This window comes from Meleagris gallopavo, chromosome 5, assembly GCF_905368555.1.
Source record: "Meleagris gallopavo chromosome 5, MGAL_WU_HG_1.1, whole genome shotgun sequence".
Lineage (NCBI taxonomy): Eukaryota > Metazoa > Chordata > Aves > Galliformes > Phasianidae > Meleagris > Meleagris gallopavo.
In genome coordinates this window covers 26,523,982-26,540,132 of record NC_139408.1, presented here as the reverse complement: position 1 = coordinate 26,540,132, position 16,151 = coordinate 26,523,982, and the positions used below count along the sequence as shown (strand labels likewise).

At 40.2% G+C, this 16,151-nt stretch overlaps 1 protein-coding gene across 3 annotated transcripts in view; it reads left to right on the top strand.

Annotated features, from left to right (window-relative positions):
* Nucleotides 1–14,473, top strand: part of SIPA1L1 (signal induced proliferation associated 1 like 1) — a 190,538-nt gene extending 176,065 nt beyond the window's left edge. For 2 of the 3 annotated variants that reach the window (XM_085224910.1, XM_085224909.1), the window contains 7 exons: nucleotides 680–919; nucleotides 1,943–2,108; nucleotides 5,447–5,690; nucleotides 8,536–8,682; nucleotides 10,954–11,068; nucleotides 11,555–11,636; nucleotides 12,383–14,473. In XM_085224910.1, the coding sequence (XP_085081036.1) occupies nucleotides 680–919; nucleotides 1,943–2,108; nucleotides 5,447–5,690; nucleotides 8,536–8,682; nucleotides 10,954–11,068; nucleotides 11,555–11,636; nucleotides 12,383–12,526 (1,138 nt within the window). In that variant the 3' untranslated portion in view covers nucleotides 12,527–14,473. The remainder of the gene's footprint in view (nucleotides 1–679; nucleotides 920–1,942; nucleotides 2,109–5,446; nucleotides 5,691–8,535; nucleotides 8,683–10,953; nucleotides 11,069–11,554; nucleotides 11,637–12,382) is intronic. The other variant, XM_085224911.1, reaches the window with a different exon arrangement.
* The last annotated feature ends 1,678 nt before the right edge of the window (nucleotides 14,474–16,151 follow it).

Sequence of the window (16,151 nt, the reverse complement as noted above, 5' to 3'; positions counted from 1 at the left end):
AAATATTGCCTTAAGCACTAGTGCTCCTGATGTTATGCAAATTGCATAAGGTTTTAATATCATCATATCTGAAAAATAGCTCGTATTTAAAGCCCCCTACTGTCACCTTCTTCCAGTGATAAGTTGCAGTTGGTCACCTAGATGAATTGTGGCATATGCCAACTCAGCAATTTTACTAAGTCCCTCTTTTTTTTTAAACAGTAACTGCTTTTTAGACAAAATCCAGGAAGCTCTCTTTTGAAAGATATATGGGTATTTTCTATGGCTTGTTGTGGAGTCTCAAAGAGGGACATTCCCTGTTGCTTAACTTCCTTAACAATACGTTTTGTTCCACAGCCAGGAATTCCAGCAAGAAGTTGGACTTGGGTTCTTTTTTCAAATTTAGTTACAATCTCATGTATTACCTTAAAGCTGCTAATCACAATGAACCTTAGGTTTCCTATTTGTAAAGGAGGGAGTAGGGCAGCTTGATATGTTGTTTCCTTAGAGATAAGAAAACTTTTTGTGACTGTAGGAGATGTTTTCAATAAAACGTTGGTAGTAGGGCCTTAAGGAGGCTGAATCGGTTTTGCTTCTTTACTTACTATTGATAAGTGCAACATGATGTGCTCCAAATTTTTCTTTACATATGCATGTATGCACATTAGAGGCAAATTTTGTCTTTATGTTTCTCTCCCAGTACCATGAGCTCACGACACTCTGCCAGCCCGGTTGTTTTCACCAGTGCCAGAAGCTCGCCTAAAGAAGAGCTTCATTCTGCTACTTCTCCCCAGCTTGCACCTTCTTTCTCCTCCTCCTCTTCCTCCTCATCTGGTCCTAGGACTTTCTACCCTCGCCAGGGTGCTACCAGCAAGTATCTGATTGGATGGAAAAAGCCCGAAGGGACGATAAACTCTGTGGGGTTTATGGATACAAGAAAGTAAGAATGATTTTTAGTTCTCTTCTTTGATTATTGGCTTTAATTGTATGGAAGCATTAAAATCTGTGACATTTCTCTGTCTAAAAAAGCTCAAGGCTATCTAATAGAATGCTTATTCTACAGTAGAACTTAGTCTCATAATGAGTTCTGCAACTGGGCTTAAGTATTTGATAGTCAGCTAATCTTATTCCCTGATAAGATGCTTTTAAAAATTATTATTTTTGCTGCACAGTATGGGTTTCACTTCTATTAAAGCTTATCTTTCCTTGGGACTTCTTAAAGGAGGCTCAAAATGTTATTTCAGCAAATATTAAAAATCATCTTAAGGTAAGGGCTGAGTTCTTTTCTAAGCCTCTCACTCATGTAGTAGTACTGTGCATGGTATGAACTCCGTGGCTCTCCATGTTGGCTCATTTAGGTTGCTCCCAGCATCCTGTCTAACTGGCTTAAAGCAGTGTTACAATATTCAGCCAACTCTTTTGGAATAGAAACAGAGAAACAACTTTCTAGTGAAAATACGGTTTCTTTAAGTCTAACATGACTTTGAAAGCAAGTGATTTGGAAAGCCCATTTAAAATAATTTGTTTATCCTTTCTTGACTTCTACTGAGTCAGTGCAGAATTCCAAGATGATGCCAGTAACTGATTATCAAAAGGAGATGGAATTTTGTGAAAGCTGCAGAAAAAAGAGAGAGAGAAAAGTTTAAAGGAACTCGCTTATGTGTTGCTCTTGCACTGATTTAAGAAATACATTATTTTTAGTTTTGTGCAAAATATGGATTATTTTAGCAGATTTGGTCCCTTGTTGAGAAAATGTTTCACAATAACCTCAACGTGTGTCAAAATTGATTGCTTCAACAGGTGTTCATTAAGATGAGGCTCTGCTGTATTAGGGAAACTCCTTTCCTCTTTCATGCCCTCTACCTATGCTCTTTCTTTTTGAGGATGCTATAATTCTTGTTTCATCCATGCCTCCTGCCCCAGGGCTTTGAGACCTGAATGTGTCTGTTCCATTTCATTTAAGACGTCACCAGAGTGATGGCAATGAAATGGCCCACCCTCGGCTGCGTGCATCAGCAAGAGATCTGCGAGCATCACCAAAACGAGCATCAAAGTCCACTGTTGAAGAAGACTTGAAGAAACTGATAGATCTTGATAGTCCAACACCTGAATCCCAAAAGAATTTCAAGGTATGTTGCAAAGGCTGGATATCTGTTGTCACAGCTGAGTGAAATCTGAGAATACCTTAACAGCAATGCACACATCCTATTTTGATCCAAGTCACAATTCTGTTGACACAAAACAGAAATCTGTAAAGCTGTACTTCAGGGGAATTTGATGAGGAAATTCATCACTGCCTGGACACATCACTGATACAGCAAAAGGTGTCACAGTTTGGAAATGGATGAAGGCTGTGAAGCTCTAAAATATCTGTGTAGAAAATGCTGAGTGCTTTCAAAGCGGCAGAAACTGAAGTGTTCTGTACTCAATACTTTGCATTAATGGCTTCTGAGTTTCTCAAATAGGATCTCTCCCATTCTCACCCATAATAAGAAAATGAAAAACGAGACGTTGTCTGAATTATCATCAACAGAAAGCCTTCTGTTTGTCACAGACTGTTCTTGGGAGAGGAAAACATTTAGGGAATAGTTGCATTCTTCGTCACTGCAATAGTATTTCAACTGTGTACTTAATTGCAAAGAACATCATGTAGGACTGCTAGCATATGAGAAATCTTGTAATTGTAATCTTGTAATGTTGTCTTGTGCATTTGAATTGCTCTTCTCTGATGGCAGCACTAAACTGCAACTTGTTGACAGTACTGAAACTCTTGCAATATGCGTGCTTTCCCACTTCTCTAATCCTATTCCTTAAGAAGGGCCAAGAATGCTCCTCAAACTTAAATATTTATATAGAATAGTTGTGCAAACATTTCCTGAGGTGTTTGGTATTTGTGTATAATAATCATGAAGTGTGTATTTTTAAGAATTTATTTTAAGAATCTATCATTTTGAAGAAAATCTCTTGATTTCTGCACTTTCTATATATGTAGAGTCAGTGCATCACAGCTCACTTGCCACCTACCCCAGATGGTTTCCACAGCAACTATGCAGAAGAGAGAGCCTCTTCCTCTGCTAGAAAAGTCCCAAAATGGCTTAGTCAAATTTCTGAATTCTAGGTTCAATAGACATACTATTGCAGATGTTACACTTAGGGCAGGTTAGATGAAGTCAAGGTAAGATAACTTTCTTTGTGCTACACGTGTTGAGTGAGCCACAGGCAAGCAAAAACATCCCATTGGTCATTTTTGAGCAAGCTGATTATTGTCATTCCAAGAATTTCCCTTCTGTTCAAAGAAGTTACCTGTAAAAGAGGCCTATAGAGGCACTATAAAAAGTATGAACGTTCCAAACTTTATTTTTTTGCTTTGGGTTGAGTGAATCCATTCTTACCTTAATTTTAATTTCTTCATAACGGTAACAAATATGTTAACTGAGGTTATGCTTTTGATAAATTTCAGCAAATTACCAAGACTATCACACCAATAAATAAAACATTCTGTGTTTTAAACTGTCGTTTCTGCCCACTGCAGGATTTATATTTCATCTTACAAAAAAATTGTTGCTCTGAATGCATGAAAAAATGTTGATAGCTGGAAAAAAAAAAAAAAGAAGAAAAAAGGGACAGTATGATAATGCCTCTCATGTTCACTGCACAAAGACTGAAAACCTCCCTCATTTCTGCTGACTGCTTTGTATTCTAGTAGAATTTGTTCTAAACTATGATTTTGGGTTGCTTTACTATCCTACCCAGTCTTTCTCATCTCCTTACCTACTCCTAATGCATTGTGTCTTCTCAGATAAGTCACCCTTCTTTTTCCTATCTCCTATGCGTATTACCTCTATTTTCTGACTCCTTCAGTTGTTTATACCTGTGCAAACTTTTAATCTTAAGGTCTGGTATTAATTGGTGGTTCCAGCTCCTAATTCTCTGGTGGAGTTTAAATTCCTTACCACTATGTTAACTATAGGACCCTCAAGTGTATGACGTAACAGCTCTTTCTATTCATTTGCCTCTTCAGAGCAAACGCTGGGAGTTTTTAAGAGATCATAATGTGCACTTGCTGATTGAGTTTTTAAATTTCAGACAAAAAATAGCAGCTTAATCCTCAGCATAATGCAGTGACAGCTGTGTACCAGAAGTTGTCATTTTTGTAGCATTAATTGTATATGCATGGTTTCTATTGTTGTGGCCATGAGTTCTGACCTAAAGGAGGCAGTGCAGAAGGGAGAGGTTTACATAACAAAGCTGGTGTGGGATGTGACTTCTTTCCTTTCTTATCTTTCACAATAGCAAGTTTTTGAAAGTAATCTTAGCTGTTCTGATCCTTAATGCACAAAAAGCAAAACCTACAGCAGACTTCCAATATTAAAATTTGGAATGTTTTGACAAAAAAAAAATCTGGCAGATCATTTTTCACTGTACAGTACCAATAGTCCTTTCTCCATGTTCTTCTCCCACCTTGTAGTGTGGGTTTTTGATCACAGGAATAGAGTACCGTCTGTTTAACATTTTTTTTCCCTTTTTCTGAGGAGAGAACTGTTTTTCTGTGCAGATGAGTAATGCTTTATAATGTTTAATCACACTTTCCAGAAATTGAATTCTTTTCTGTCTTGTTCAAACATGTTTACAGAGCAGATGAGGGTGGCAAGGTCTTTTTCTCGGGTTGCCATCTCTCCATGAAAGCCTTTGCACCAAATTTCAACCAAACCATAAAAAATGTTGCGTCTCAGAGGTGGTTATATTGCCACAGGTTTCATGAACATTTGTGGCTGGTAGAGTAGAAGATTGGCGTCTGGACTGGTAGGAATGGTATGCGTTGCTTGAAAGCAGCTTACTAGCACTGGCCAGTGAGCATGTAGCTTCAGACTAACCACAGCACTGCTTCCTTGTGTGCCAGGCTTGGAGGAAGCTGGGATTATGAAAGAGGTGAGATACAAGTTCTCATGGGATGACTCATTTAATTTTCTTTCAAGTAATTCTAAAGAACTGAAGTGGTACTGTTGTTCCTGGTTGTTCAATAAGATGAGACTTTTAATTAGTTGGTGTTTGTTGGTGCTCTGCGTGCAGGGAAGCAGCCTCCCCAAGTACGAGGAGGGCTCATTTATGCAGCATTTGGTTTGTTTCTGCAAACATAATCTTTGCTACATGAGAGCTCTAGAATTCATGAGGGAGGCTGAGATTTACTCCTTAGTCAAATCTGGAAGAATACTTAAAAGTAGAATTGTAAGACAGATTGAAAAAGGCCTAATTTGTTATCTAGTTATAATCTCCCTCAAAGCAGATTCTTTTATTTTCTCCTTCCGCTTTGGGGAAAAAAAGAAAACAAAACAAAATTATGCTAACATTTGCTTTCTCATTAAAATAAAAAGTCTTAAGAAAAATCACTTCATACATTTCAGAAGTTTCTGTATTGATTTTTTTTATTTTTTTATTTCTTCTTTTTTTTTTTTTTATGAATGTATAGTCACACACTCTGTCCTGTCAGTCTCCCTTTCCCAGCACTCCTACCACAAGGCGTGCCTTGCAAAGGACTTTGTCAGATGAGAGTATTTACAGTGGTCAAAGAGACCACTTCTTCGCCTCGCGGGCCTCACTCTTGGACCAAGCCATGCCAAATGATGTCCTGTTCACCAGCACGTACCCTTCTCTCCCAAAATCGCTGCCACTACGGAGACCGTCATATACTTTGGGAATGAAATCACTACATGGTAAGCGTTTCTCATTTTCCTATTCTCAAAGGAATCCATCATAATTATGTCAAGGAAAGTGGTTTGTTACAGCCATTAGTACTTCTGTCTTGATTTTGCTGAAATGAAGAGTCAAGTCACACCTCCCTGGAAATATAAAACAGATACGGAATTTTTTTCCTCGCTTCAGTGGGTATGAGGTTGCATGACTAGCTAGTCATGTAGTTACCTTGTGGAAGGAGCACAATAATTGCCTTATCGGCTGTAAAATTTCACCATTGTCTTCAGTCATGAGAATGAATTGAACCAATGGGTAAATAATGTATGCTTGATTATCTATCAGTGACAACTTCAGATGGCAGTTACTTTAGCGTGGGATTGTGGGAAGAAAATGCTATTAGGGAAATAATGTATGAAAGTGTATAAATGCTGGTGGACTTCTGAATGTATGACTACACTAGAAATAGCTTTTATTACGCCAACTATTTTTCAGTTCCTCTCACTTGGCTATTCATTTTACAGGACTTGAGTTATTTAACTTTGGTCACATTAGCAGTTCTAGAAGGGAGTTACTTGTTAAACTGTTGTCAAGAAAGCACTCAATTTCCTTAGTCTACTGGACAGTCCCAGTAAGATTTTGGGATAAGCTGTGTTTTATTGTATGTGAATTTCTCAGCTGGTAAGAAAGGGAAATTCACAGATTCCTGTTGTATCTTATAACTAAATGTGTACTAAGCGATTCTGCAGTATTTTTTAAAGGGCTTTTTGGATTTATTCACATTTTCATGCTTCAGTGCAAGACTGACAGTAAATTCAACTCATTACAGTAGGCACTAAGCACTGTCTGTACTGTTGTTTCCATACAGCATGTTAGGAAGCCAAACTCTTCAGTTCTTCTTTTTATATGTGCTAAAATGACTTTGTGGGCTTGCTTACATGCATAACTGACTGATAGACTTAGCTTCTGAGAGTTTGGGGTCAGAAGATTAATGATGCCATCTGAATAGAAGAAGAAGGCAGCATGTGGACTCTTTTCATTCAGATGTCTGTATTTTCTACTCTGAAAAATCTTCTCTCACTGTCATATTTTTGTCCACAGTAAAATGATTACTCCTCCTAGCACATAATCTTTATACATTTACCAACAAAATAAGACTTTGCATTTTCTGTGAGATGTAGGCCTGTATGATAAAAGCCTGGCTGGTTGAGTGACATGTGAATTGTCTTCCCTTCCCCCTCCCCACTTGCCTTTGCTCAGAGGAAGGATTAAGTAGTATTAAATACCTCTAGTATTTGTTGGCTTCAAGTTATTCAGAGTTATTTTAATTCAAAGATCTGAATGACAAAGAACTGCCATTCCTGAGCACCTTTGCTTGGTTTGAAGAGGGGAAAACTTTGAGCTAAAAATATTTTTTATTTTCTCATCTGTCTTAATTAACAACCAACTGATGCTTTTAAAACAATTAATTTTTCAAATAGTTAATTCTTTTATTTCCAATTTTGTGCATCGTTTCACTAGTTGTAAACATTTCTATGTTGAGAACTTACAAATAATTGTCTTCTTCTGAGGAGTCAATACAAGAATCTTCAGTGTTGCCACTGAGCTAACCTTAGTTTAAGTATACACAAAAAAAAAACCACAACGTTTTTGAACAAAGAGCAACTGCAGTGTTGTATTTCTGCTCATTGTTTCCCAGGCAGCAATGTTACTTAAAGCTGTTAAAAAGTTCTTAAAGTTATGGAAATTATATAGCTATTTAGAATGTTTAAAAAAAAAAAAAAAGGCAAAAATAAGCAATGCAAATAATTGTGTTTGTCTTCTGGTGGGTCTATGCCCTGACCACTGGGCTGTCTTCCTGTTCACAGTGCCAGATTTACCGTGCCTTGGCCCAAACTGATTCTTTAGTATACCCTTCCTCTCTGCAGCTTCCTCCTATGTATATAGTCCATCTTCTCACCGTTATATTCTCTACTTCTGATGCTGCCTCACATTTGTCGCAACTTCCTTTATGCTTCACCAAGCGCAGGGCATGAGGAAGCAGGCTGTTGCTGCTTCTGAGCTTGCATGTGTTCTAACTGACCAGGCATTCCATGCTTATTGATTCACTTGCCAGCAAATAGAAATATAACAGGTAATTAATTGCACGTTCATCACTTGCTCTTTCTCTCACTAGTGGCAATAATTTAAATATTCCACTTTTTAGGCAACAGGTTACACAAAAATTACAGGAACTTTATTTCTCTATATCCTTTTTCAAGCTTGCCCATGTGTTTTTTGTTGTTGTTGTTTTGTCTCTATAGCTGGCCATATACCAACTTGTGGATGAGCTTGGGTATTTTTTCAGAGTTTTCTTGTTCTGAGATGTTTTGGTTTGCCTAAGTCTGCTCCTACTGGCTTAAATATTGTAAATAGAAGATGAAGAAGGAAAACCACAATCTTTTACTTTTTAGAGCAGCAGATGGGTACCAGGGAGTGGAGAAGCCCCAGCAAGCTGCAGAGCCCTCCAAAATTCATTCAATTTGTGCAAAGGCAGGAATCATTGGGTAGAAGAGTAGTGCCCCCACCTCAATACTGGGAGGAGATGGAAATTGAATGTTTAAGTGGCAAAAATTTAAGCAGATTCAGAAGGAATTTAATGTTCTGGTGAGAGGCACAATCTCAGAAAGTGTAGCATGCTCTGACTGGTTAACTGTGGTGTTGATCAAATGTTCTTTTGAGTTGTTTAGATCTAAAAACGATATCCTCCACCATAATGAAAAAGAGATACTTTAGTATTAGGAAAGGAACTCTGTTTTGGTTTGGGGTTTTTTTGGTTGTTTTGTTTTTTATGGAGCTTACCTTTTATTCTACATTACTCTACTCTAGGAGAGTTTTCTGCCTCTGACAGCTCCCTCACAGATATCCAGGAGCAAAGACGGCAGCCCATGCCAGACCCTGGTCTTATGCCGTTGCCTGATTCTGCCTCTGATCTGGACTGGTCAAACCTGGTAGATGCTGCCAAAGCCTTTGAAGGTAAATTTTCAGAACATAATACTTAGAAAGCTGATCCTTCTGCGTGCTTCATAAAGGACTGTTTTTCTTTTGGAAAGTGGGAGGGGTTTGACCCTTAACTTTGTTGGCTTTATTAGTGTGAGCCTTTAGCTCCTTTAAAACAGCAACTCAAGTCTTAGCAGCCTAGAACTTTGTTTGCACGTATAAAGTGGCATTTCTTCATGCTCAGTTCCTTTTGTTGTGCTGCTGTTTGGCCAAATATCTGTGAAACTGGCTATTTTTCATGTCATGTAAAGCAATTCCAGACATAACAGCTAAGAAAAACATTTGTTGCAAGTGCAAAGTTTAGTCAAAGAGCAGAAGGAAAAAGCATATAAGCACATTAATGATTGTTTGCTTACGCATGAGCAAGAAGTTTCTGTAGTGCAGTTCTCAAGGTAATTTGGAAAATGTGCCTTGTTGGCATATAGTTTTTGCCCTTCTGTATGCCTTTGCATACTCCAAATACATAGGCTTGCACATAGATGTTATTTCATCCTATAGTACTTTCCATCTCCTTGACACTTAGTAAAACTAAGAGAACTGTAAGCTGCGTAGATGTATTTGAATTTAAAATGAAACATTCTTCTGCCCAAAGGGAGTTGTTATAATCACGTGGAATGTTCTTCTAGGTGCATTAAACAGAAGTACCTTTTGCTAATCTTTGCACAAATGCTGACCCACCTTCATGAGAGTGTTTTCACTGATCTTTAGAACATTACTCTGCATGGCTGGAGAATGCTATGGGGTAACTTGTTTTCTTGTCTGTTCTCTGATAGTCAGACACACCATTAAGGTAGTGTATGCATAAGTTAGCATTCAAGACATTGTTTGTGCTCTACTCTGTTGCCATGTTCACAACAACATAGGGATGAAACTCACGTTTTAATACACTGCACTGTGGTCAGCAGTTTCTGTTCAAAAGATCTCCTTTCTTAATTTCTCCTTAGATTTCACTGCCCTCATCAACCTGAATTCCCCATTTCTGTAGACCTCAGGCTCATTTGCATTTCTCTTTAGAAGTGTGAACAAAGTCAGTGTGGTGAGGGTAACAGGCTGACACTCAGGACAAGAAGAGCTGGGGTAATGTGTTTGCTGGCAACCTTATCTCACATATTCAAGATTTGACATGGAGAGGGAGCAGCTGTCTGTAGCCTATATAATCTTAGTCCATAGTCTCTGCTAGGTGCCAGCAGGGGCTGACAAGCACTAACCAGTCCTGTGCACTCTCTTCTGTATGGTTGATGTCTTCAGTACAAGCCCCTAGAGTTGTAACTAGTGATGCCTGCGACCAGCTGGAATAAAATCTACTTGGATTCCTGCAACCCTTATGTCAAGGGGAAAAAGAAAGTAGCAGGAATCGTTCAATCATACCAATGCCTGTTATTAGCCTTGGTAAAAGCACACAATAAAAATTTGCCAAGCAGAAAAAAAATAATTTTCTGTTTCCAGCATGAGATCAGCAGCTGGGAAGGGAGAGAGGTGTAATTTATTAAGCTAAAAAGTGTTCACATTTCTGTTTGTGCTAGGAAACTCCAGGGGCAGGGGCAGTTGCTGACTGCAGTCACACCACATGGTAGTGATTTAGAGATGTGTTAAAACACAGCGAGGGAGCAGTTATAGGACAAAAAAATATACAGATATAAGGCAGGAAAGGGATTTCACATTACAATCTGAAAAGATTTTATAATAAGGCATAAGGAAAAAAACCTTGGTTCTGAAAAATGACAGTGGTTGTTTATTTTTCACATATAAGTTATGCAGAGTGAGCTTTACTTTCTTAAAGATGGAGATCATTTGTGGAGTACAGAAACTTACATGTAGGTACTGAATTACTAGGCTGTGTACCTAGGAGGTTCTGCACGGTGCTTATTGCTCCAGCTTGAGTTCTTGCCTCTACTGGAAGTGTCCCCATATGGATGCTGCAGGTGCCACTGGGGCATCTGCTTCGCACTCTGCAGCATCTCCCTTTTGTAACAGCTCATGAGTCTGAGGGTGATGCATGGTCTTCATGAGCATGCAGAACTCTACCAGTTCTAGGACTCAATAGTTGAATCCAGTGCAGCGGAAGAGTTGGTACAAACGCTAGGCAAGCAGTTTGCTTCTGCCAAACTGATATCGGTGCATCATACTGTAGTCTTGAGACAGACTTCTTGGATTGCCTTGAGATCTTGTAGTGTAGCTATTGCACGGTGCTTGAACAAATCATCATTACTGTGGTGTCATTGCTGTTCTCTGTGTGTGCCTTTTCAGTTCAGCGAGCTTCATTCTTTGCTGTTGCGGATGAAAACCACAGGCCTGTGAGCGCTGCCTCCAGTGGTGACCAGGCTGAGGACCAGCTTACTGCACAGATAAAGCCTTATACAGGGTAAGCAAGTATACCACATAAACACGTATCCTCAGTTACAAACTGAGGGATAGAGTACAAATACCTTTGTCTGGAAGCTGTTTCTCGCCTCTGTGGAACTCTTTACAAGTTCTCATGATGTTGGGAAGTGAAAACAGAAGAATTGTAAGTACAGCTGAACCTTTGTGCAGGTTCTTTCTTGTCAGAGGTATGTATGTGAGGTTGTCCAAAACTGTGGCAACTCAAGGCGGGTGTAATGAGGAGAAGTTGAAATAAACTATGTGATGGGATGGCAGCACTTAATCACGGGTTGAGTTTGTTCTCCTCGTATGTATGCTGCACATGTTCCATGCACTATGTTAGATATTTTTTCTTGGTTTTGTGAATTCATGACATACCTGAGAGCACACTTAAACAGAGCAGCTCGGTACAGAGAAGGCTGTTAGATACCCTATGTGAAGATGGTAAAAGCTGTGAGCACTTATTCTTGTTTCCTACTTCCAATAGTAAAGAATCTCCTCCAACTCTCGCCTCTAAAGTGGACCAACTTGAAGGTTTGCTGAAGATGCTGCAAGAGGATTTAAGGAAGGTACATTTTTGAGCTACAGAAAATCTGTAAGGCATATATTTGGTTCTGATAGGTGATACTAATTACCGTGTAATTCTGCTTTGCCTGAGCCTGTGACAGTCGTATCCTTTTGTGAGAAAATGACATTTTTTTACTACTTTTCTCAGGCTATGCTTCCAATTATGCAAGATGAGGGTGCAGTGCCTAAACTGTAGGCATCTGACTCCTCTGCTTAAATTAGGAGAGTGATTCTGAGTACCTACACTCCTAATTCAGGTGACTGTTAGTCCATGTAAATAGATACTGCTGTGTAAATATATCCTGCCGGTACAGAAGAGTGAGACTGTTATTGAAAACTTTCCATGTAATGTTACTGCCTGCTTGATCCAAGAAAGATCTGCTGTGATTGGGTGAAAAGTCTTTTAGCTAGGGAAATATTTGCAGAAATGTGTCCTATCCTTTATTTAATTAGCTATCTGCAGTTCCATATTTTGTTCATACAGAACAGGACATGACTGATTTCATCACTTGGAGAGGCAGCCGCAGCCCTCTGTTATTTGGATTTGCTTATAGACAAACCCTGACAGTTCAAGCAAAAAGTGAGGAATGAAACATAACAAATCCACCTTAAATATAAGACTATTAGTGCACATAAAATCTTTGCACAGTATGAGACTTGTGCCCACTGAAATTCCTGCCACTTCGTGTAGATAAGGAAGCATGCTTCAGAATTATCACTAAGATCTGTGTTTTTCTTCATGCCCAAGGAAAAAGAGGACAAAGCCAATCTTCAGGCTGAAGTGCAACATTTGCGGGAAGACAACTTGCGGTTACAGGAGGAATCCCAGAATGCAACTGAGAAGCTGAAGAAATTCACCGAGTGGGTTTTCAACACAATTGATATGAACTGAGAGCAGTGTACGGGGAAGGAAACTATCTGTAATGAATATTAATCCTGGGACTTAAGCTTTAATGCCACCTTAATCATGACATGTGAAAGTATAGTCAGAGCACTTCCCCGTCCTCCATCCTCCAATAACCCTTTTTTGCATCTCTGCGTGCACTCCGAACAATTGCAGATCAACAATCAATGTCTGCCTTTTGTAGAAAAACAAAGTAAATAATTTTAAAGAGGTAAAATAAAAGTTTAACTGCTAAAATGTGAATGTCTATTTTTTGCACATTGTTTCTTTATCTGTTACGTACAAAGCGATTTGGAGGCTGGATCGGGCTTGCTGCTCCATCTGCCTCTGGTTCCATTATCTCCTTTCTCTCTGTTTCAGGTAATCTGCTTTTCCTTGCAGCTTTGGCAAATATTATGACATCTAGAAAATTAGAAAGAAATGTTTATTTTACTGCTTTTCTTACATTGTTTTCTGAAGTATGCCACAGACAAGGGGATGTAATGCAATGTTTTAGGTGTCTCCTTAGCAATTTGCGCTTGATTGCTAGTGCTACCTTCCCATACGTTACAGAGAGCGTGTGTCTGTAGTGTAGGTACAGTACAACCAGCATCACAACACCTGGGGAGAGATGAGAGACCTGAGCCGTGGGTGAGGCACATTATCGCACATCTATTGCATTAGCATTTCTGGTAGCCTTTGTTTCCTGTGGAAGCGACGGCTGCAAGTAACTTTACAAACAGCAAAACGAGGTGTGCTGCGGTTGGTACCGTATCAGGCAGGCTGAGATACCAAGCACTGCTGCTGTACCGCTTAAGGATCGTCCCCAACCCTTCCAGGGGAATCTGTTACTGTCGTATGTGCAGAAGACTTAGGCTGAAGTTGTAAAGAGATTAAGATTTCCTCTACAGACCCCCAAACATTTCCATGAAAGTCCACGTAAGCCATCTCAGTGCACCAGCCCTCCCGTTTCGTTTCTCCACTCTTTTCAAATCACTGCAGATCTGAGAACTGTTTGCTAAGCTTTTGTTCAATGACACGGGAGGTCTTTAAATCCTTTGTGGCCACGAGCAGAGGAATACTTCAAGGTGAAATTAGAGAAGTACATTTTTCCTAAGTACTGGGATAGGATTGGAGCTCTGAAATCCCCAGTTCCCAGTGAAGCTAGCGTCAGTCTAGCGTGAGATTTCCCAAACTGCCTCATGTCAGGAAAGTTAATTTCATGTTCTTTGAAGGAACAGCCGACTTGCCACAACATATTACCTCTCCAGAAAATACCTTTTAGGTGTAGGAGCTGCAGTTTGCACAATCATTGAGCTGTGCAGTGTGCTGAGAAACCTTTTCTGTTCCATTCTGAGTACACAGTCACTACCTTAACAAATTTGCCTTGCACAAGGTGCAGCAAGTTTGGAGTGAACTACCAGAACAGACCTCCCTGCCCTTTACCACATTGTCAGACAGGATAAAATCATTGGGCATAGGCTTGTCACAGAAACTTCCACGCTCTTTTCAAATCCCCTTTTCATACTCTTTAATTTTGCTCCACACAAGTGCACAGTACACTCCAACCTCAAACTTCATTTGTGATGCTAATCCCCATGGAGTTCTTCTCTAATGTTTTGTCATGGAAATGGATCTCTTTGGAACTATTTCTGGAGTGCTTTTGTAAAGGTTTAGAATGTCTTGGGTTTTTTAATGACTTGTATGAAGGAGATTTATATAATGCCTGATATAATTTGTAAATGGGAAATATTGCTAACATCTCTGAGCATCCTGAAGTCTTGCTTTTATTCTCTTTTATTTTTAAGTTTGGGTTTTATTTTATTTCAAAAAATATTTTGGGACTTGGGGCAGACTATTTATTAGAGTTTTGCAACAGAGTTCTTCTTGTATGATGCCACTGAAGGCTACTTGTAAAATTCTGACAATAAAACTCATTTTAAAGGCTCTTCTAAACCATTTTCTTCTCATTTTGTTGGGTTTGTTGTTCGGAACTTTCTGGATTACTCATTTCTTCTTCGTTCCTTCTTGTACCTCTTAATTGAGTGCTTGGGGATGGAAGGGTTTTGTTCTCTAGTTTTTCCTTTTTATCCCCTGGCAGGCCTTTATTTGGTTACATACATGCACATTTTATCTGCTAATGTTTTGCTTGTTATTGCACAAATTATTCCCCCATTTGCCTTTGTCTGTATAGCTGTTTTGTAACCTGTAACAGCTCCCTGATCCTGATCTTCACCAGGTGAATAAAGGATGGGCAGGGTTTTGGTTTTTATTTATGATTCATTTCTTCTCGAGATTCTAGTATTTATGGAAATGGAAGGCAGTTTAGGTGAAGGCAGCCTGGCATGCCTGACTGGGGGCTCACTCAGCTTTCAGCATCTCAGAGCCAAATCTGAAAGCAGTGAACATCAGGTCTAGGGAGGCCAGGTATTCCCTTTGTTTTGTTTTCCAGATCTTATTCTTTGACCCAGGGAATTATCTTGAATGTGTTTTTAACTGAACGTTTCTCAGCCCAGTGAATGAGCGTTCTGCACAACAAAAAAAAAAGTGGAGCTGGATTCCTGCAGGTGGAAGAGCTGCCCTGCCCACAGCCGTAAGTAATGTACACTGGTGGTTCCCACGCTTCACCTTGCAGGATAGGTCGGGCTGGGCACCGGCACACCCTAACTTGGAGACATCTGCAGCCTGGAGCAGCAGCTGCCTGGGCAGGGGGATATGAGAGCAGCGTGAAGCAGGGGCTGCCCTCCTTTTCTGCACCCTGGGTTGTGCCAGAAGAGCGGTGAAGCAGGTGTGGGTATGGGGTCAGAGGGTGTAGAGCTGTGGTGACGTGAGCTGAGGCATGCAGGAGGTGGGACTGAGAGGAGAGGATGAAAAGACACGGTGGTCAGCTGTGGGTGTAGGGGAGGTGCGCTGTGCGATGAAACGCAGTGCTTTGAGGCTTTACTCCTCAGAAGTGGCGTATTGCACTCTATTGCATTATGCTTTCTACAGAAGGCTGAGATGTGTTCCAGACCTGCTGAATAGTTATTGTGAGACAGCCTTTTTTCCACCAGCTTTTCCCTTTGTGGGAAAGGGCACAGCAAATTTTCCCCATGAAACCAAGCACAGTGTGGGGGCTGATTTGTTTTATAAAAACCTTTATATAATCCTTCTCTCATCTCCCAGTGGTTAACAAATCCTCCTCCGAGGTGTTCTGTTGTCTCCTAGCAGACACCCCAGTATGGTGACAGCCCTGTATGTGAGCAACTTGCTCTGCTGCAAGACAGCAGGGAACGGGGCGGAGGCTGTTTACAGCTCACATGGCACCTAAATTTGGGTTCCCTGGGTGAGAGGGGATGCTGTCCCTCCTCCACTGCTACCCTTACAGCAGGCTCAGGCCTTGCTGAGGTGGTTTCTAATGGGCAGGAGCATGATGAGGAGGTTGTGAAGGTCCCTCAGCTCTAAGCTACGGTGAGGAAATCCTTGCTGTACTGTTGGTGAGGTGAAGCTGGTGAGGAAAAGAGGTAGAAATAGAAATACTTACTTCAGAGCTCTTCAGCAACAGCCACTTTCCCTTGCAGCGGTTTCAGCTTTGGCTAGAAGCAAGGCTAAAGACTGTCAAGGCCAATCTGCATCTTCTTTGCATCTTACACCC